The sequence below is a fragment of the Camelina sativa genome, chromosome 9 (assembly GCF_030686135.1).
Source record: "Camelina sativa cultivar CO46 ecotype springtype chromosome 9, ASM3068613v1".
Classification (NCBI taxonomy): Eukaryota; Viridiplantae; Streptophyta; class Magnoliopsida; order Brassicales; family Brassicaceae; genus Camelina; species Camelina sativa.
In genome coordinates, this window is record NC_141888.1 from 31,525,343 (window position 1) to 31,547,778 (window position 22,436).

The 22,436-nt window shown below is 35.7% G+C and overlaps 4 protein-coding genes and 1 pseudogene across 6 annotated transcripts; all 5 read left to right on the forward strand.

Annotated features, from left to right (window-relative positions):
• Positions 1–135: 135 nt before the first annotated feature.
• LOC147939042 (uncharacterized) lies at positions 136–1,158 on the forward strand. Its single transcript, XM_087465840.1, has one exon. The coding sequence runs from the start codon at positions 136–138 to the stop codon at positions 1,156–1,158; it is 1,023 nt and encodes a 340-aa protein (XP_087321966.1).
• Positions 1,159–8,894: 7,736 nt separating this feature from the next.
• Positions 8,895–10,312, forward strand: LOC104712192 (uncharacterized; annotated as a pseudogene). Its single transcript, XR_015566267.1, has 6 exons — positions 8,895–9,065; positions 9,283–9,351; positions 9,462–9,519; positions 9,754–9,989; positions 10,080–10,131; positions 10,221–10,312. The product of XR_015566267.1 is annotated as an uncharacterized LOC104712192 (transcript).
• Positions 10,313–11,340: 1,028 nt separating this feature from the next.
• LOC104715685 (F-box protein At2g35280-like) lies at positions 11,341–11,715 on the forward strand. The gene has a single exon (XM_010433074.1). It carries the CDS (start codon positions 11,341–11,343, stop codon positions 11,713–11,715), a length of 375 nt encoding a protein of 124 aa, XP_010431376.1.
• A 2,738-nt stretch (positions 11,716–14,453) lies between these two features.
• On the forward strand, positions 14,454–17,607 carry LOC104712196 (ultraviolet-B receptor UVR8-like). Of its 2 annotated transcripts, XR_015565176.1 has the most exons (11): positions 14,486–14,804; positions 14,909–14,982; positions 15,104–15,188; positions 15,280–15,393; positions 15,506–15,742; positions 15,874–16,104; positions 16,432–16,475; positions 16,556–16,592; positions 16,790–16,972; positions 17,075–17,209; positions 17,303–17,607. XR_015565176.1 is itself a non-coding variant. In XM_010429036.3 (10 exons), the coding sequence occupies exons 1-10, from the start codon at positions 14,549–14,551 to the stop codon at positions 17,423–17,425; spliced, it is 1,482 nt and encodes a 493-aa protein (XP_010427338.2). In that variant the 5' UTR covers positions 14,454–14,548; the 3' UTR covers positions 17,426–17,607. The 2 variants fall into 2 exon arrangements, 1 of the variants encoding a protein (XP_010427338.2); XM_010429036.3 differs by lacking the exon at positions 16,556–16,592 and having other exon boundaries at positions 14,454–14,804.
• Positions 17,608–19,646: 2,039 nt separating this feature from the next.
• On the forward strand, positions 19,647–21,643 carry LOC104712197 (putative mannose-1-phosphate guanylyltransferase 2). The gene is made up of 5 exons (XM_019230250.2): positions 19,647–19,776; positions 20,191–20,314; positions 20,429–20,491; positions 20,582–20,806; positions 20,884–21,643. Exons 2-5 carry the CDS (start codon positions 20,204–20,206, stop codon positions 21,553–21,555), a joined length of 1,071 nt encoding a protein of 356 aa, XP_019085795.2. The 5' UTR covers positions 19,647–19,776; positions 20,191–20,203; the 3' UTR covers positions 21,556–21,643.
• The last annotated feature ends 793 nt before the right edge of the window (positions 21,644–22,436 follow it).

Below are 22,436 nucleotides of genomic sequence, written 5' to 3' on the forward strand. Positions count from 1 at the left end.
AAAAAGATAGGCTCTGCCTTCTCGATCATGCCTTCTCGATCATATGTTAAGATTTATATTATATTATGGAAGGCTCTGCCTCATCAAAATCTCATGAATAAATTAATAATGGACTTATTATTCATGTAGATAATTATGTCAAATCTCGCCAGACTTGAAATCCTTGCCATTGATGTATCTGGAAAAAATTATATGACATGGGCATTGGATGCACGAATGCATCTGAGATCAGATGGGCTTTTAAGCACCATCGATCCGTCGAAAACGACGTCAGATGAGGATAAGGCCAAAGCCATGGTGTTTTTACGCCACCACCTCCACGATAATCTGAAAAATGAGTACATCACGAAAGAAGATCCTGTAGATCTTTGGCAATCACTCAAAGATAGGTTTGATCACCAGAAATATGTGATCTTACCAAAGGCTAGACATGAGTGGTTAAATCTCTGGTTCTTGGATTACAAAAGTGTTGGTGAATTTAATTCCGCTATGTTCGGAATCACCTCCAGGATGGCTTTGTGTGGCGAAGAAGTGAGCGATTATGATATGATCGAAAAAACGCTCTCAACTTTTCATCCTGGAAATGTAATCCTGCAAGAACAATACCAGACCAAAGGATACACTCGATTTTCTGAGTTAATGCACGTTCTTCTTGTTGCTGAACAAAATAATCAACTCGTGATGCTGAATCATCAAACTCGCCCATCTGGATCAGCTCCACTTCCAGAAGTGAATGTTGCTTCATCCAGTTATAATTGGCAAGGACGAGGACGCGGACGCGGTCGAGGCCGTGGCCGTGGTCGTGGGCGTGGAGGAGGTCATGGCCGAGGTAGAGGAAGAGGTCACTATTCTAATAGCTTCAACGCTGGCAAAGCCAACAACGATCTTCATGTAAATGATGCCAGCCGCATTATAAAGAAAAAAGATGAGAGTATTTGTTACAGATGCGGCATGAAAGGTCATTGGTACCAAACTTGTCGTATACCAAAGCATTTGGCCGATCTATATCAAGCGTCTCAAAAGGAAAAAGAAAGAGACGTTGAGACCAATCTCATCTCAAATGAAGCTGGACCTTCCTACCATGGTCTCAATGATGAAACTCATCTGGATATCGCAGATTTCCTCGTCAATCAAGAGAGCGGAAAATCATGCGATTAAAATCTTTATAAAATGTCAACTTTTGAGATTGAGGACGAAGAAATGTGTCTAGCAGATAGTGCTACTACGCACTCAATATTTAGAGATAAAAAATATTTCTCCTCTCTCAAAATAAATGACTCCGCTAAAGGCGTGAGCACTATATCTGGAAATGCAAAGATTATAATGGGCTTTGGCGAAGCCAATTTTTTAATGCCAAGAGAACAAAATTTGAAATAAAAGATGCATTCTATTCCCCTAAGTCTCAACGAAACTTGATAAGTTTCAGAGATATCCGAAGAAATGGATATCATATAAAGACTATGAATAAGAATGGCATTGAATATCTTTGCATCAAATCCGAGGAAAAACATATATTGGAAGAGTTACCAATGTTATCCTCTGGATTATATTGCACAAAAATAAATGTATTCGCATCGTATGTTACAGTAAACTCAAAGTTTACTAATACGTTTAAGATTTGGCATGAGAGACTTGGACATCCTGGTTCAATCATGATGCGAAAAATTGTGCAAAATTCTAATGGCCACCCGTTAAAAAACCAGAAAATTTATTGTTCTGGTGAGTTTTCATGTGATGCATGTTCTCAAGGAAAACTCATAATTAGGCCATCGCCAACCAAAGTCGGGAATGAATCGCCAATATTCTTAGAGAGAATACATGGTGATATATGTGGACCTATTCACCCTTCATGCAGGCCATTTCGTTATTTTATGGTAATGATTGACGCATCTAGTAGATGGTCATATGTGTGTCTTTTGATAACACGAAATACGGCTTTCGCAAAATTCATTTCCCAAATAATCAGGTTAAAAGCACAATTCCCTGATTATGCCATAAAGAAAGTAAGGCTTGATAACGCTGGTGAATTCACTTCACAAGCTTTTAATGAATATTGTATGTCAATGGGAATTGATATTGAACATCCGGTCCCTCATGTTCATACACAAAATGGCATGGCTGAATCTTTGATTAAACGGTTACAACTCATTGCTAGACCGTTGATATTGAGAACAAAACTCCCAATTTCTATATGGGGTCATGCTATATTGCATGCTGCAGCATTGGTCTAAATACGACCAAGTGCATACAATACATATTCCCCTTTACAATTAACGTCTGGTCAAGAACCAAACATTTCTCATCTCCGTGTTTTTGGATGTGCGGTTTATGTTCCTATAGCCCCACCGCAAAGAACAAAAATGGGGCCACAAAGGAGATTGGAAATATACGTCGGTTATGCATCACCGAGTATCATAAATTATCTTGAACCACAAACTGGTGATATGTTTACAGCACGTTTTGCTGATTGCCATTTTAATGAAGATGAATTTCCAGCGTTAGGGGGAGGAATTAAACAGGTACCAAAAGAGATTACATGGAATACACCATCTTTGGTACATCTTGACCCCCCTACGAATCAACGTGAGCTGGAAGTTCAGAAAATTGTACATTTACAAAATTTGGCAAATCAATTACCAGATGCGTTCACAGATACAAAAAGAGTGACAAAATCACATATTCCCGCTGCAAATGCACCATCAAGAGTTGAAATTCCAAAAGAGGAAATCGATGGGAAAAAGGATAATGAGCCTAAAGTTCAATTGAAACGGGGGAGGCCAATAGGTTCTAAAGATAAAAATCCCCGAAAGAAAAAGAAAATGGGAGACGGAAATGAAAAGGTTCAAGAGGAACCAAGTGAAGAGAAAAGTCATCAGGAACACGATACAGAAAATTATGAGATCTCTATTAACTATGCCCAAGATGGAAAATTATGGGCTAGAGATGAAATCGATGATGAAAATGGAATATTTTCTTTTTCTGCATCTAAAGAGATTGATTATGAAAATGATGATCCTGATCCAAGGTCTGTGTCAGAGTGCCAACAAAGGCCTGACTGGGAGAAATGGAAAAGTGCAATGCAAACTGAATTGTTCTCCCTTAATAAAAGAAATGTCTTCGGACCTATTGTCATTGCATCTAATGATATAAAACCTGTTGGGTGCAAGTGGGTTTTCGTGAGAAAGAGAAATGAGAAAGATGAGATAACACGATATAAAGCCCGACTTGTTGCACAAGGTTTTTCTCAAAGGCCGGGAGTTGATTATGAGGAAACATATTCTCCGGTCATGGATGCAATTACATTCAGATACTTAATGAGTCTAACAGCTTCTAATAATTTAGAAATGTACCTTATGGATGTAGTGACAGCGTATTTATATGGATCATTGGATAATGAAATATACATGAAAATTCCAGAAGGATTTAAGATTCCTGAGACTTTAACGGAAAAGCCTAATGAGATATATGCGGTAAAATTACAGCGATCACTTTACGGATTAAAACAATCCGGACGCATGTGGTATAATCGCTTAAGCGATTACTTATTGAAGAAAGGATATGTAAATAATGAAATATGCCCTTGCGTCTTTATAAAGAAATCCTCATCGGGATTTGTGATCATTGCTGTATATGTTGATGATCTCAATATAATTGGAACTCAAAAGGAGATTGATGATGCTAGAACTCATAGGAAAGAAGAGTTCGAAATGAAAGATCTTGGAAAGACAAAATTTTGTCTCGGTCTTCAAATAGAACATCTCCAAGATGGAGTATTTGTGCATCAGTCAAATTATACGAAAAAGATTTTAAAGCGCTTTTATATGGATAAAGCGACTCCTTTGAGTACTCCAATGGTCGGTAGGTCCCTGAATGTTGACACAGATCCATTCAGACCTTGTGAAGAGAATGAAAAAATACTTGGTCCCGAAGTACCTTATATGAGTGCTATCGGTGGACTTATGTATCTTGCAAATTGTACCCGACCAGACATTGCATTTGCAACTAATTTACTTGCAAGATACAACTCAGCTCCTACCCACAGGCACTGGAATGGAATTAAGCACATATTACGTTATCTTCAAGGTACGATTGACTTGGGATTGTTGTATCGTAGAAACTCTGCGTTTGGTCTTGTTGGTTTTGCAGATGCAGGATATTTATCGGATCCTCATAAATCTCGATCCCAAACTGGATATGTTTTCACTATTGGAGGAACTGCAATCTCATGGCGCTCACAGAAACAGACTTTGGTCGCCACTTCCTCAAATCATGCAGAAATAATTGCTCCTCATGAAGCATCAAGGGAATGTGTATGGCTGAGATCAATGACTAACCACATACAAGAATCAAGTGGAATAATCACCAAGAAAGAGCCAACAACATTATTCAAAGACAATGCTGCTTGTGTCGCCCAAATCAAAGAAGGTTACATCAAGAGCGACAGAATAAAGCATATACCTCCAAGATTTTGTCCTACACTCAAGAACTCGAGCAAAAGAAGGAAGTTGATATCCAACATATCCGCTCAAATGACAATGCAGCAGACCTATTCACAAAGGCGCTTCCGACTACTATATTCAGAAAGCATATTCATAGCATCGGAATGTGTCATCTAGGAGATCTTTGAAGAAAAGACCACTCATATCTTTTCCAGGGGGAGATTACGTCTTTGTACTCTTTTTCCCTTGTCATGGTTTTTATCCCAATGGATTTTTCCATGATAAGGTTTTTAATGAGGCAGTACGTAATTCTCTAGTGATGAATATTCAAGGGGGAGTGTTATAAAAAAGTGATTATTCATCACTAAACATGACACATGTTTTAACACTTGTCATGTTTATCTCTTTTAATTAAGTGACTCATCATTTGTTTTGTACCTATAAATATGTGATGAGAGTGAGATATAGACAATATATAAGATTTCAAAGTAAAAAGAGATGTGTTATTGTCCCTCACCCTCTCCCTCACCATCACGTTTCTTCTCTACTTTCTTTGTGCAATTACACAATTGCATAAACATAAACATATACATACACACATATATATATAATAATCTTCTATATTTGCGTTATTATCTACAACATAAATATCATTTTTGCGATAATATAACCTTTGAAAAGAGTGACAACCAAACATCTTCGTCTTTCCATGATCTTACTGCATGGACCAAAAAATTCGTTGCTCCTACAGTTCTACTCCCACAGTCCCACCCAAATTGAAACTAAAGTCAGCATACGTACAAGATTTATCTCATATGATTGTGTCTTCACTTAATATTGCAGAATGCAGCGATCAATGCAAAACTATATATATACTGATTCGGAAAAGATTTGCTCCAACAACCCTTTTTAACTATTTATATTTCATTTAAAATCGTTAAAAAAAAAAGGAGACGATAGTTTCTTGTTAGTGTGGTCTTCAAGACAAATGAACGAATAAGTAAAATAGATCAGCGCTGATAAAGTTTTTTTTTTTTAATAAAAACTTTTCTTTAATCAATTGATGGGTTTCTTGTTGCCAACAAAAGACAAAATCCATTGGTGGAGTATGCGCTGCTTCTTGGGCCCTAAGATTTATCTCAAACCCATAAAACTTTGTCCCCTTTTTAATAAAAAAGTTTGCAAATAGATAAGGAGGATTAACTAGTTTTTAGCTGGTTACATTGAAGAAAATTAGAGCAGACCAAATAAGCAATCGTTCTAATGAATCTTTAAGAGAATTAGTCTCGAAGTTTGATATACAACTCTAGTCCCAAATCGTAAATGTTATAGTTTAGAGATTCTCAAGACCAGCCCTTGTGGTTCTGTTGCCACACCCCCAACTAGTTCTCTGTTTTGGTTTGTTCAAGAGCGATTTTCTAAGTCCAAAGTCTATATTGTAGCAGAAGCGAACAGGCGAGTGAAAATGAAGATAATAAGATTTTGAAAATGTTTTCACAAGGCAGAAAACTACCATTTACATCTCTGACCCTTGTTATTTATTTTAACCGCTCCCAAACATTGCTATACGAAACTCCTGAATCCTGATTTACATGTTTCTTTATTACATCATTTTAGTAAGCATTAGGTAGTAGTAGTAGTAGTAGCCAGTAAAAACCTTATGCATGAGCTGATTTTGTAGCTTTCTTCAGTTTGGAGTTAATGGCCTTGGCCTTGTCTTGATAAAGCTTTGGATTACGAGTTGAAATCCAAAGAAAAGCTCCCATAGCAAAGTCTCGCTTGTGAGCCAAGTCACCATAAGTAGACAAACCGTAATCTGCTAAAACCCTATCGAGCTTCCACTCTGGCATGTCTTGGTAATCTTCTTTAGAGTATCGTGGGTAATGAAGAGGCATTTGAAACACACTCGCTTCACTGTTCTTCTTGCCATTTTCCAGATCCATATATACCGTATAATATTATTAATTATTGTATCAAAAAAGAATCCTCTGTTTTTTTGTTGTCTTTTGCTTCTATTGTCGAAATAGGCATGGGTTATATGTTCTTGAGGCTGATTTATATAAAAATGTTGAAAGTGATGGTTCTCAATTTTAAATACACACCTAACGTGTGATTTTTTTGTCACATGGATTGGTTTGTGTACCTTCTTCATGCCCTTTGTTTAACGCATGAACATGTGGATAATCACATAATTTGTGATTTTTATCTATTTGATTACTCTGATCACTCGCACGTACTGATGGAATGAAAAAAATAAAAAGTTAAAACAGAATGTCAAAAACTTGGATTTTCAATTCGATAAATGATATCTAAAATATATACAATATATTTTCTCGCGTATTGTATACTATTATATGTTCTTCACAAAAGGAGAACACTATTGAAAAGAAAAAGAGAAAAAAAAAAAAAAAGAGACAAGGAGTGATGGCTAGGATCAGGTTCTTGAAAGGTCCCACATGGTGAGTCACTTGGCTTAAAGAAGGATTCATCGTCTCAAAGCCTGCAACGTGTCATCACAGTCATTAACCAAGCCCCACTAGCTAATTTGGCCGACGTATGTTATGGACCATGACCACACTACTGCTTCCAGAAACTTCGTCACAAACTCTTGGCTTAGATTCCATCATAAAACTAGTGGTTAGTACTCCGCCACCTATGTGTTCACCACCACGTGATTTATCCTACGTGGCTACTCTCGTTTTCCAAATAATGATACGTTTAACGCGTTATTTTGGAACCAACCCCCAAGTTATTACTACTTAAGCAACTCACCCCTGTTGTTTGGATCAACGTGTAAACCCAACTCTCCTTTGTCATTTCCTTATCCATGACCATATTATTAGTCAATACAGATCGAGGTCGTGTCTAAAACACTTTCTAAAGGGAAGGCCTAATTTGGGAAATATATTTGTAGATAACGTTTTAACAAAAATGGATTTCATCATGTAAAAGACTTTGGTCCACATACTCCAACGAGATATTTTTACTTGGCTTACAACAAATATCGCATATATATATTCCAAAGAATATTTTACTTGGCTGACATTTTTCCCAAGATATTTCATATCTTTTCCTTTTCCTTTTGTTTTTGATTAACCCGGGGGTGTATTCAAACCATGATTTTGGAGAATTTGATGAGATTTAGTAAATTTAGAATTTTGATAGATTTTAGGGAAGTTCATATGATTTTCTGTAAAATTCTTTCAAATCCCACCTAAAACCATGAGATTTGGATTTCTGTATTTTTAACTAAACAAATCCTCTAGAATCCTCCAGAACCCTAAAAATTATTAAAATCCTAATCCACAAAACTGTTTTGAATTACAGTAGATTTTAAAGTAGATTTTTAAATTATCAGTTCAATAACAAGGGATTTTAATAGATTTTAAAATAGATTTTTAAATCATCAGTTCAATAACAGTGGATTTTAATAGACTTTTTAAAATCCATGATTGAATAACATCGAATTTGTAAATTTCACACAAATCACTTAAAATGTCAATTTGAATACACCCCCCTAAGATATTTCAAATGTTTATCCACCAAAACCCAACAACAAGTTGTGACAATTCCAAGTTATGATCATGGTAGAAAATCTTAACTTTTTCAGTTAATTATAATCATTTCTACTAGAAAAGATTACGTTGCATTAATTAAATTATGTTAAAAAGATAAATGATACTAATTGAAATTATGTATTAACAATATACATGATTTCACATGAACTACAATAAATGAAGATGTTAATGAACTGTTACTCAGATAATTTGTTAAGTGCATAAATTATATTGGTAACATGTGGATTTTTCTTAGTGAAAAATATTACCATCAACTTAACATGGTGTAAAAGTGGCAGATGTATATAATTAATTAAAAGATAATGTTAGTGACAAATGTGAAATACAAATTCAGTTTTTCTATGATCGTTTCTATGATTTATGTATAATATTAATTTTAAATATCTAAGCTTTTTAGTTATTACAATATTTTAATTTATTATTTATTTTTTTTTGTATAGTTTATAGGTGAAAAAACTCATGAGTTTGTTGAGGTTCTGGTTCTCACCAAAGTAACAACTCTTGGAAATCAAATACGGTTTCCCTCTAATATCAGCCAACAAAATCAGGTGTATCAGATTAATTATAAAAATTCACCTGGAACCTGAGACAATTATTCTTCGAATAGAAAAAGACAAACTAGATAGTAATTTAATTTTTTCCTATGTATAGTTAGTGATTTTGATTTATGTCTACTTACATCTAGTGTATCTATATATATAAAGTTCACTTTATTCACTCATGGTGCTGCCACCTCAGCATTTTTGTTTTAATAATTTGGGTTTTATGGATATTGAAAAGCCCACTAAAGAATCATAAAACTAACAAAATGCTCTACTTAATTTATCCCAAGTTTCCAAGCCCAGAACATTTTTAGATCCATCTAAACCTAATAATAATGCATATCGTCGGCGTAAAGTCTCTCCTCGGCGGTGACAGGGACGCTCCACCTTCTGACGTGTCTCCCCTCCTTAACTCGAGATCCATGGCGTTTCAGAATCTAATGTTGCTACGGAAACCATTCAAATTCAATTTCTCCACTCCTCTACACTTTCACCCATCCTTCTATGTATTCCGTCACCGTCGCAACGGTTTTGTTTGAAACGGCTAATTATGTTGTTCCATCTTCTCGCATCTAATGTACAATCCACTACTTCTTCCTAAAATCTTCGTAAGTCCTTCTTGCAAGGTTTGTTTTTCCTTTTTTCTTTTTCAGTTGAGATTTTCTATAATTCTGAAACTTGATTGAGGCATTACATTAACAAGTGTGTTTTTGTGGGTGTTAGGTTCTTAGCAACACAATTAAACAAAAGAGGAAAGAGAAAGCTGGCAAATGGGAGGTTCCTCTTCCTAAGGTGATATATTTCTCTGCTTTTGTATTTGTTTTTCAGTGTTGAAACTCTTAACATATTGGTAAAGCTTAAATTCTTCTCTCTTGGCAGCTAATAGCCCTTTCCTTTTACAGGTCCGTCCTGTCGCTGAAGATGAAATGTTCTGAGTGATCCGATCTAGGAAACGAAAAAGTATGTATTTTGTTTTTCGTATCCTGATTTAGCTACTTGTTTTTTCATCACTCTATGTTTGAACACGCCTTATCATATAGAGGCTATTGATTCAGGAATTGGCTCTAGACTATTAGATTGAGTTTACTCTAGACTATATAGACTATAGATTTGGAGTTTACTTTGTGGATTGATTTGATTTGTTACTAAATAGTCTGCTTACAACTATGTTAATGCTTTTTGCATCAACTACAGCAAAACAATGGAAGAGGATGGTTACAAAAGCTACATTTGTTGGACCTGCTTTCACAAGGAAACCTCCAAAGTACGAGCGTTTCATCCGTCCATCTGGTCTGCGTTTCACCAAGGCCCACGTCACTCACCCTGAACTAAAATGCACTCTCTGTCTTGAGATCATTGGAGTTAAGAAGAATCCCAACGGTCCCATGTATACATCACTTGGTGTCATGACTAGGGGAACAATCGTCGAGGTTAGTCCCCAAGCTCTATACATATTAAGGTCTCGCTTATCTCAGCTATGCTATAGGTGCTAATATCTCAATATGTGAATTGATTTTCAGGTCAATGTGAGTGAGCTTGGTCTTGTTACACCAGCTGGAAAGGTTGTTTGGGGTAAGTGAGGACATAAATACTGACTGACCCTTGTGCAAACTGTAAAAAATGTGTTGGCAGTGCCTTAACTCTCTTTGTTTTGACTTCAGGGAAATACGCTCAAGTGACGAACAACCCCGAGAATGACGGATGTATAAATGCCATCTTACTTGTGTAAGCGAATGTCCAGCAATGTCAGAGAAATATGGATAGAGACAGCGAGGATCATGTTAGCTACTATTTTTTTTTGTTATCTCCTGAAACATTTTGTGCTATCTTTAAGTTTTTTTTTTGTAATGGAATCGTTGATGGTTGGTCTTCGCATCACTGTCATATATATATTTCTATGATTGATGAACTCTTGAAGATAATATAATAATGTTTGACAGTTTTACGAGGTCCTAGGAAGAGTCAATGACTTAAAAAGATGAAATTATGATACTTAAACGTTTGAGAAGCTTTACTTGTTGATGTTGTTAATTATATAAAGCTCAGCTTGATGGTTGAGTTCAGAATGAAGTGTCTTGGACTAGCTACAAGAATCCAAGGGATAGACATTGTCAGGGCAAAGGATAAAGGAACATCCTAAAGTTGTCGTACCTTGACAGGTGTCTTGAGAACCTTCACTGGGATTGGATCAAAACTTGTCATTTCACACACATGTTTGGACAGGCTACTTCAAATGAGTGAACTGGTCTTATTAAGAAAACATTAATAATTCTTACATGCACGGTAGTTTAATGTTAAATGTTAAAGGTCAAAACACCACTAACCACAATTAGTCACACAATCATATCATAATTGAAAGACTAAGAGGGATAAAACTAGGGTAAAGAACGTAGACATAAAACGGACAATTAACAAACGCCAAATAAATTATAGAATACTAATCAGAAATTATAATGTTCAATTACTGAAATAATAATCATGTTTAATAATGCATATTAATAGATATAATTTCCCATTCACATACAGAAACGTCTTATATATTCAACTACAGAAATAATTAAAACAAAGCCCACTCAACCCATTTACGCACACAATAACACCTAAAAATAATGATTATAAGTAACAGCAAAAAATAATTAAATTGTCAATATCAAACGCCGAAAATACACAATATAATAGCAAGACAACAATTAGGGAAAACCAAACACAAACGTAACTGCTCCAGCCTATAAAGTACGCTCTTAAAAATCCAGACTGAAATTCAGAGCAAACACTATGAAAATGCAGCAAAAGAAAGATTACTCAATTAATGAACTACCAAACGACATCCTGGGAGATATCATCTCAAGAGTTGCTCTCATTTTACGCAAAACCGTCAGACATGTTATGCAAGCATCACCACAACTAACAGAAGCAGCACAAGACAATAGAGTATACAAGAAAATCAACCTAAGGCCACTAGCTATGAATCCACTAGCAGCAATTACCAAATACCAAGACCTCGTGGAGAAATGCATAGCAAGTGGAAATGTGAAGGCACACTACATCAAAGGAGTACAAGAGTATTTTCACAAGAACAACACAGAAGCAGACTTGGAGTTGAAAAAGGCAGCAGAAGGTAATTACAAAGATGGTATCTACCTTATAGAATTGTAAAATTATGCAGGGGCGATATAGTAGAAGGAAAGATGTGGTTGGATAAGCTAGGCTGGAAGGAAAACAAAACAAAAGGTGATCAATGCTGAAAAAATATCAAGAGGGCATTACACAGAGTCAAAGTACAAAAGCTACTAAGATACTACGCTACATTGGCCACATTTCAACCAACAATCAACTGTAGCATCAATGACATGGAAAATAGATGTGACCACTGCTACCACTACAAACAAATGATCAAATTCATCATGTTCGTTTATACTATAAGGTTTACCAATGTTATCATGAGCAAATCATTTCCAACAACTCGAATAAAAGCATTTCTATTTCTTTTTCATATTGATTACCAATACATAGAAACGAATATATACAAAACCAAACACAAAAAACAAACATAAATAAAAGTATAAAAAAGAAACTTAAATTCAAACAAAATAAGATAACACTAGCTCGCGAAGCATCACAACACATTCCAACAGCACCCCCAGACAATCAAATTGACAACAACATCAATATAGGTCTGCTCGCCATAAAACCACTACCGACAATTAGTAGATAGAAGGACCTCAACGGCATAAACCTTAGCGACAGATATGTGGAACACAACATCATAGTAATTGCAGAAAATTTACAAGCAAACAACTCAAGTACCGAATTCATACAATTACGAACAGCAGGAGACATATATTTCGAAAAAATATTTACCTTAATGGAATTATAATGTTAGGGACGGGCAAAAACATGAAAGGCAATCTTTGGAAGGATAAGCTGGGCTACAAATAAAGAAAAACAGAGGCCGATCAAAGTTGTTTAAACAAAAAAAAAATATGGTGATGCAAAACGGATTAAGGATAAGATAGCTAAAACACTAAGAAAAAAAAACTTGATCTAAGCTGGAAAGAAAATCATTTACAATTTACTTCGTCACTTACGCGAAAAGAGAATCAACTCACATTTATCTTCGGCAACTCACAATTAACACATCAAATAACATACATCGCCCGAGAAAAATAATTAGACCAGCATTTGCAGCAACGAATCGGAATCGAGAACATAAGCAGCCGATCAAACACGCAACAGTCAGGAAATCGCAACGATACAATTGGTGATATAAAAAGAAGAAGAACCTTCGAAATCAGAGTTCCAAACTGGATTATGTTCTTCACTCGGAAACAAAAAAGGATTATAAAACTGGATTTACTCCAAATTGGTTCGCTATCATCGGTAGCCGGCGAGATCTAAGATGCAGCAGACACCAATGTCAACCCACATGCGACTCCCCCTCACGTTAACTACTTTACCAATTTGTTTAAATTTTTAAAATTGACCCATTAGACCCCAACATTTTAAGGCTATCTTACAAAAGCCCACTAGATAAGAAACATCCAAAACAACCCAATTCTAACTCATCTAGAACATAAAAAACTAATCACAACTCATACACCCACTTTGAATTATTAAAATAAATATACCTGCTATAAATCTTTTAAAAAACCACAAACTCATTACTACAAATACAAAAATATTGACAAAAAATTACTCACACAAATTACTAACAAAATAATAAAATAATTAAAAGATTATCTACAACCATATATAATAAAACTAAATAACAATCCAATAACAAAATAAAAAATAATTTTAATTAAGCACAACTAATGACTAAAGCAAGACAACAATTATTACTATACAAACTTAACTTCTAATTTTATATGTTTTGAAAACAAAAATAATCATGATAATTTAAATTTATTAAAAATTTTAAAAATGACTACATTATGCTAGCTGAAAAAATATAAAAAAAAAAATAAACCAACAAAAGAGCAAAGGAAAACATACGAACAACATAACTAGACGTAAAGAGGAACAATATATAACCAACAACAAAGTAACAAAACAACCGAAAAAAACCCTCGTCTAACTCCCGCGCGTAGCGCGGATCAATTGCTAGTAATATATATCATTGCAAATTTTGATTCAATTATCACTCAAGCACATAACGAGAAGATAAAAACGTTAATTAATGAAAGATATGGAGATGAATCCTATTTGAAAAACCGGATTTTATTGAAGCTAATGAGATCAAGGATGTAATAGTGATTGTAAAGGGGTGAAAGAAGTTAAAAAAGATTTGAAGATGATGTGTGTTGTAGGTTTTTTAACTATGGTGAGAAAGATGATTACATTTGTTGATATGTATATGGTATATTGGAAGGTTGATATCATGTCTTTGATAATCTATTAAAGACATTTTTAAGAAATTCTTTGGAACTGCAAATGCACTGAACAATTTGTCTAATCATGTTACTAGCTTTATTTATTTTTAATTTTGTTTTGGCAAACTCATATTCCTAGCTCATAAGCAACACATATTCTTTAGACTTTTTAAATATAAAACTTGAATTTTTTTTAAAAAAAATATTTAGAATTTTGGAAGAATATTGGATACAAAGAATAATTATTCTAGAGAGAAACAACATGGTTAATTATGAAAACCAAATTTGCCTAAAAATTAAGAAAATTGTAATGACTAAAGTGATTTTATTACACCCTCCCTATATATATACTTGTGAAGAAGTAGTTGAATTGACTTTTTACGTAAATGGATTATTGAGCATTCGATTTAACTATAGAGTGGGGGTCTTTACGATAGGAAACAAAATTTGGGGGGGTTAAATCAAAGATAGTAAAACTACATAGGATTAAATTAAAAAGAGCCTATCAACCTATACATATACATATATATATACACGTCAACTTCTCTGTGAAAACTGATATTTTTTATTCTCCCATTCGTCGTTCCGTTTCTGCTTTCGTTTTGATTTGTAAAATTATGAATGGCGAGGGGGGAAAACTGGAGACTGGAGGACCTAGCGCCGCCGCAGCACCAAAGAAGGAAGAGGAGGAGGATGAGCAAGTAGTAGTAGTAGCTGGTAAAAGACTAGTGTACATGTGGGGTTACTTACCCGGAGCTTCGCCGCAACGTTCTCCTCTGATGTCACCCGTCGAAGTGAAGATCCCATCGGCAGTTGGAAGCTCTTGGAAAGATGTTTCCGGCGGTGGTTGCGGTTTCGCAATGGCTACTGCAGGTTTGCCGAATAAATTTTTCAATTTCACAATGTATCTAATTGGAGATATTTTGTTCAATTGAATTGGAGATTTTTTTTCTTTTTTTTTTTTTTGGCTTAATCAGAGTCAGGGAAGCTAATTACATGGGGTTCGACTGATGATCTAGGTCAAAGCTATGTGACATCTGGGAAGCACGGGGTTAGTTAGAGATTCTCTTTATCTTTCTTCTTCTGCATTGTGTTCATTTGATTGTTTTTGTGTGTTAGAAATCTATGGTACAGAGGATACTAAAATTGAGTTATATATGCTTTATAAATAGGAAACTCCAGAGCCTTTTCCTCTTCCTCCAGAGGTTTGTGTACAGAAAGCTCAGGCTGGATGGGCTCATTGTGTTGCAGTCACAGGTCTGCATTTTCCATTATATGACCACATCTGTTTCCAAGTTCTTTACTTTATTGATTTTGAACTAATAATTTTTGTTTCTTTTGGATACAGAGAATCAAGAAGTTTATACATGGGGATGGAGGGAATGTATACCCACAGGGAGAGTGTTTGGTCAAGTAGAGGGAGATTCATGTGAAAGAAACATATCTTTCTCAGCAGAGCAAGGTTTACTCTCCTTTTGTTTTCTATTAGACCATAGTGAGATCTATAAATTTATTTACTTTTGAGGATGAATGTGAAGGATAGAATGGTGCTTCTTTTTTTTTTTTGTTTGCAGTGAGTCCAAGTTCTCAAGGGAAAAAATCTAGTGGTGGAACGTCTTCTCAGAGTGAAGCTAGAGGTGGAGGGGAAACAACGAAGAAAAGGCGGATTTCACAAGCAAAGCAAGCTGCTGAGAATTCATCACAGTCTGATAACAACGAGCTCTCGGCATTGCCTTGTCTTGTATCTTTGGCGCCAGGTGTTAGGATTATAAGTGTTGCTGCTGGTGGACGTCATACACTAGCACTATCAGGTGAAATTTTCAGCTTCTTACACCAATCATTATATTTTGTTTATGAAATAATCAGTCAATGTATCTCTCAAGAGCTTCTAGCTTCTTACACCATAAACGCTTGATGCATCCTAATTTTACATGAAGTCCAGATATTGGACAAGTTTGGGGTTGGGGTTATGGAGGAGAAGGACAGCTTGGATTGGGCTCCCGTGTACGCCTAGTCTCCTCTCCTCATCCTATTCCATGTATCGAGCCTTCTTCTTATGGAAAAGGCACCGTTTCTGGTGTAAACATGAGTTCAGAAGTGCAATGCGGCCGAGTTCTTGGAAGTTATGTAAAAAAAATTGCATGTGGAGGGCGACACAGTTCTGTAATTACAGGTATTGTTCTCACCATATTGCTTTTGTGGCTAGTCATCTATCATATATGAGTGTTTAAATCGACATCACTGAAAACAACTTGTTTCAACCTTAAATAAAATCTTTATACTCTGTAATCAGGGTGTTGAAATTTGATCTCATTTCTGTACTATGCCTTGATTAAGGTTCATTTGTTAGGTTGCTTATAAAACTATGAACAGACTCCTAGAATCCTCGATCCTTTAACCTGAAAAGAGTCTGACATAAGTTATCTGAGAATTTATCAGAAGCATAATACTTGTCATGCATATTATACGAATGATTTGTAACTAGTTTTTTCGTGGACAGATACTGGAGCGCTCCTTACGTTTGGTTGGGGGCTTTATGGACAGGTGAGTTGGACAGATCCTTGGCTTTCTATATTACAGCATATATGCTTGAAACTTGAATGACTTGAGATTTTTGCTTTCAGCTGAACCCACATGTTGAGGAGATCTAATCATCATTGTGTAACTAAGCTTGTCAAAATATATTATATACTACTCTATATCAAAACATATAACTAGAGAAAAATGCTAGTCTGCATTTAAGATAAGGCTGCAAAAGATAATCTAAAACCTCTCTTGCTATATATCTGCAACTAATAGTTGCACTTTCTGTTGGGTATGTGGAAGTAATTGATTTTTTTTTGTTTTGCTATCTGAAGTGTGGCCAAGGAAGTACAGACGATGAACTAAGTCCAACATGTGTGTCGTCGTTGTTGGGAATCCGAATAGAAGAAGTGGCTGCAGGTCTATGGCACACGATATGCGCTTCATCTGATGGGGATGTGTATTCGTTTGGTGGAAACCAATTTGGACAGTTAGGTACTGGTTGTGATCAAGCTGAGGTAGAATCTTGAACTATATATGTTTCCTTGTCTCTTTTTAGTAATGCTGATTGTTTCTGAAGATCATGCCATTAAACTTGAAAACCGATTTGAAATTTTCAGACTCTTCCAAAATTATTGGAGGCTCCAAATTTGGAAGAGGTAAACGTAAAAACCATCTCCTGCGGTGCTCGTCACACCGCTGTAATTGCAGATGAAGGGAAAGTATTCTGCTGGGGATGGAACAAATATGGGCAGGTAATAAAAAGCAGACCATATCGAGCTACTTCTAGAAATTGTTTTGTTCCATTTAATGTGGACTTTACTGACGACATTGTTTGTCTGAAACAGTTGGGTCTAGGAGATGTGATAGACCGGAATGCTCCATCAGAGGTTAGAATCAAAGATTGTGTCCCCAAAAACATTGCATGCGGTTGGTGGCATACTCTGCTTCTAGGCCAGTCCTCTCTCTGAACAGACTTGACTTGACACACTTCAATTTTTTTGTTAGGGGTTTATTAGAGCAAAAGATCAGATTTTTTAGTTGACCCTTTTTTTTATATACACGTTAGAGGTAGTACATACACCCGCAGCATTTGTATGCAATGTAAGTGAACTTTTTGTTCTATCAATTATATAAAGTTTCCTTTCGTTAATTCATTTGCTTCATTAAGAAATCTTTACAAAGAGAAAATAAATAAATACTCCCTCCATTTCATAATATAAGATGTTTAGAGGATTATTTTTGTTTTATAATATAGGATTAGGTCTGGGCATTTGGATGTTCGGGTCGGGGTCAGGTTTGGGTAATTCGGGTTCGGGGTTTTTGGGTTTACGAATATAGGATCCGAACAGGTGTTCATATAATTTCGGGTCGGGGTCAAGGTCAGTTATGCTCGGGTTCGGGTTATTTGGGTATTGACTTTAAAAAACCTGTAATGTATCCAAAATATATTCGGTTAGGGATAATACCTACTCAAACATATCCAAAGTATCCACAAAAACCTGAAAGGTACCCAAAAAACCCGAATAACCCAAAAAACAAATGAAACTGCATAACATGAAATCTTAAACAAATGAAACTGAGCATATCATGTCTTGCAAAACAATTCAAACACATACCATGTCTCGCAAAATAAGCCTCCCAACAAAGAAAAACATATCTTAGAATCTTAAACATCCCAACAAAGCAAACAAAACTTAAACATCCCAATAAAAAAAAGCATGTCTCGCAAATGAAAGAAAAAAAGAAAGAAGAATCATCCCAGCATGTCAGCCTTTAACACATTATCCATAGATTATGACATGTTACATCAAACCAAACATTTTAAAAACTAAACCTCACTTGAAAGAACAAAAATATGTAAGAGCTGAACTTATCGCCAAGTATAATGTCTCCTCATGAGTCTCTGAGTTCTAGTTGTTTTCATTTTGAAACTCTGAAAACAAACAAAAACAAATGTTAGTAAACCCAACAATGAAGCTAACGGCGGACTTAGGTTTTGGGGATGGGTTTTGGTTTATAAAACCAAAAGATTCTTGAAATCGGACAAAATCAGGCAAGTTCGACATGGTTATGATTTTTTAGGAAGATTCACAAGGATTCAGAGAGGGAGAATAAGGTAAACGGTTTTATGAAATCAAATCATCGCCGATTCATAAGGGATAAGGTGTATATGCTGTATAATTGTCCTCGAGTTCAAACAGATATCATCGGTTCCTCGGGTTCGGTTCGGGTAATATCCGATACCTGCAACGGCGGACCCACGTGAGGAGAAGGTGGGTCAGATGACCTGGTGAAATACTAAAAAAAGAGATTTTGTAAGCTAATTAATGTATGATTCTTTGGCAGAATTAGTTAAGTAGCTCTTAATTGACCTCCCCAATCTAAGTTCGATGCTGCTGTATTACATTTTTGCTATTCTATTAATATTTTGATCTCCCTAAGAATAATTCCTAGGTCCGCCACTGGATACCTGTGGGTATTTGGAAACGAAAACCGATTTGTTATTTATACAAAAGCGGGTCGGGGTCGGGTCGGGTTTTTGCGGGTCGGGGTTGGGTCGGTTCCTCGGATTCGGTTTATTTGCCCAGGCCTAATAGGATGTTTCCAACTTTCTATGCAACTTTTAGACTAGTTTTATATTTTATATTATGCAGTCTTGATTATGATTGGTTCAACTTTTTAAAAGTAATTTTTTCTTAATAAGCGTGTTTCTACTAAAACATCCTATATTTTGAAACGGAGAGGGAGTAAAAGATAATTCTCCCTCTGTTTCACAAAGAGTGTCATTCTGGGAGTTTTTCTTTGTTTCACAAAACTGTCACTTTATATTTCCAATGTGATTTTTAATATTAAAAAAAAACATCACCATTGATCCAACTATTGATCAGTTTCTGGGTTTAAGTTTTACATGAACTGAGGACATAGTTGCAACTATTGATCTGATTTTCTTATGGTATTGTTTTGTAAAATATTATAAAATCTCCCAAAATTTAATAGTCAAATCTCATAGAATCACATTTCATTTTCTTTTCTTAACATAGAAAAACTCTAAAACACAATCAAATCTCCTAAAAACCTACTAAAATCCTACCAAATCTTTTAAAATTCTAAAATATTAAAATCCTACCAAATCCTTAAAACATCAAGTTGAATACCCCTCTAATATTAAAATCAATGCATTAAATGTAAAAACTTTACAAAAAGTATTTTTTGAGCAAAAAATACTGCTGCATACACAAAAGCAGTAAGATCTTTTAAGTATCCCAAACATCGTCTCTTCGGCTTAGTTTATCAACGATCCTGTGAGATCTCGAATAAGGTAATGAAAGACTTTTTCTTCTCTTTACCCTAGTCCGTTTCCTCGAACGCGTGGTGCATCTGACTATTATTTATATATGTAAGGAGTGGTTTTGTGCGCTTTGTCTGTGTTGATTTGATTTGGCTTAGATCGTACGTAATTCAGGTCGAATCTATATGGATGTCGATTAGGGTTATGGGTTTGACGCTTGTTGGTGTTACAGATGTATGTGTTTTTATTTAGTTTAGTTGAACTTTATCTGATCTGGACTTGGACTATGGGAATTTACACTATTTTAATTGTTCTGGCCGTGACACTGACATGTTTTATTATTTTGATTCTTAACTTCTAAGCTTTTGGATTCCCCTAATGTTCTCACAATAGATGCATGCTGCGATTTACTCTGCCTTTTTAACTTCAATATGTTCTCTACAGGTAAAAGAAGAAGATGAAGGCTCTTATTCTTGTTGGAGGTTTTGGGACTCGTTTGAGACCATTGACTCTCAGTTTCCCAAAGCCTCTTGTTGATTTCGCTAACAAACCTATGATCCTACATCAGGTACTATATATGTGGTCTTTCAAATTGCAATTGTGGTTCTTCTTGCTAGTCTCATGGTTTTATTTTTGTATTAGTTTTTCTATGTGAGATATTTGATGACAAATGTTGTTGCAGATAGAAGCACTTAAGGCTATTGGAGTTGATGAAGTCATTTTGGCAATTAATTACGAGCCAGAGGTAAAACACTTTGAGTCTCTCTGATATTTCCCTATGCAAAGCTATATATATGATACCTTAATAGTTCAATGTTGAAAAAAAATCATTCAGCAACTACTAGTGATGACAAATCTCGGGATCAAGATCACCTGCTCGCAAGAGACTGAGCCTTTAGGTACAGCTGGTCCTTTGGCTTTAGCCAGGGACAAATTGGTTGATGGCTCTGGCCAGCCATTCTTTGTCCTTAACAGCGATGTTATTAGTGAATACCCGCTTGAAGAGTTTATTGCTTTTCACAATGCTCATGGAGGAGAGGCCTCTATAATGGTGACAAAGGTAAAAAGATTATTGAAAACTTAAAAGTACAATTCTGTTCATGTTATTTACTCATTAGGATACCATTGGTTTAAAAGGTGGACGAGCCTTCGAAATATGGAGTATTGGTTATGGAAGAAGCCACAGGGAAAGTGGAAAGGTTTGTCGAAAAGCCGAAACTATATGTTGGTAACAAGATCAATGCTGGGATTTATCTTCTAAATCCTTCAGTTCTTGACCGGATTGAGCTAAGACCAACCTCAATCGAGAAAGAGATCTTCCCCCAAATCGCAGAAGCGGAAAAACTCTATGCAATGGTGCTTCCTGGATTCTGGATGGACATTGGTCAACCACGAGACTACATTATTGGTCTTAGACTTTACTTAGACTCTCTGAGGAAGAAGACTCCTTCAAAGTTAGCCAATGGTCCACATATTGTTGGGAATGTTCTAGTGGATGAAACTGCAGAGATTGGAGACGGATGTTTGATTGGCCCTGACGTTGCTATTGGCCGTGACTGCGTCATTGAGTCCGGGGTTAGACTTTCACGCTGCACGGTGATGCGTGGGGCACACGTGAAGAGGTACTCGTGTGTCTCAAGTAGTATCATTGGGTGGCACTCGACGGTCGGACAATGGGCCAGGGTCGAGAACATGTCCATACTTGGGAAAAATGTTAATTTGTACGATGAGATTTATTGTAATGGAGGGGTTGTTTTGCATAACAAAGAGATCAAATCAGACATCATGAAGCCAGATATAGTGATGTGATGACCATTTGATGGATTTGTTGTTCTATTTTTTTTTTCTTTTTAATCAAAACTAGCTAAAGTGATATTAAAAGATTTTTGTTTATACTATTCTTTTACTATGATGGATTTACTAGAGGTTACATAAAATTTGACATTCCTGGTTAGAAATGCGAAAGCGAAGGAAAATTTAGAAACATAAACTTAACGTAAACTTAGGGGTTTTTCGATCGTAAACATATAATATAGCTAAGACGTTCGTATTTTTTTGCCACAATATTTTAATTACTTCAAAAGATCCAAATTAACCTCCCAATAATTTGTTTTAATTTTTTTGGATAATGGATATGACATGGAAAGAAGCATCTTAAGAACATGTCTGCAAAACATAGATGAGTTGTGTACATATTGTAACAACTAACAAGGGGTAAAATCAACGCGATAAATTAGATGGCCGGTAAAGAATACAAATTAAAGGTGTCAAAAAAGTTTTTATTATTGATCCTCCGACCTTAAGTTCTCAACAAATTAATATGCTGGTAATTGCAAAAGACATCCCAGATGAAGACTCAATGTATGCAAAGCTTTGCAAGAAAGAAACTTCAATGTTTTCTTAACTGTGCCTGATGACTGCCCACCAGAAAAAGTGCCACCTCCTACTGTTGCAAGCTTGGTATGGCGTTGGACAAACCTATTCCATGGAGGTTATCCTATCGAAAGTGATTCTGATGAGGACGAGATGTGAATCCGGCCGTAACTACGTACTGATGCCAGCATTCGTTTGGAATGTATGGTATGGTACTATGTTAGTCTGTCAAAAGACTTTTGGTTCTGTTTGTGTATGATTACCATTGGCTCTTTGTTCTCTTAGACCCTTTCCAACCAATGTCATATGTTCTATAA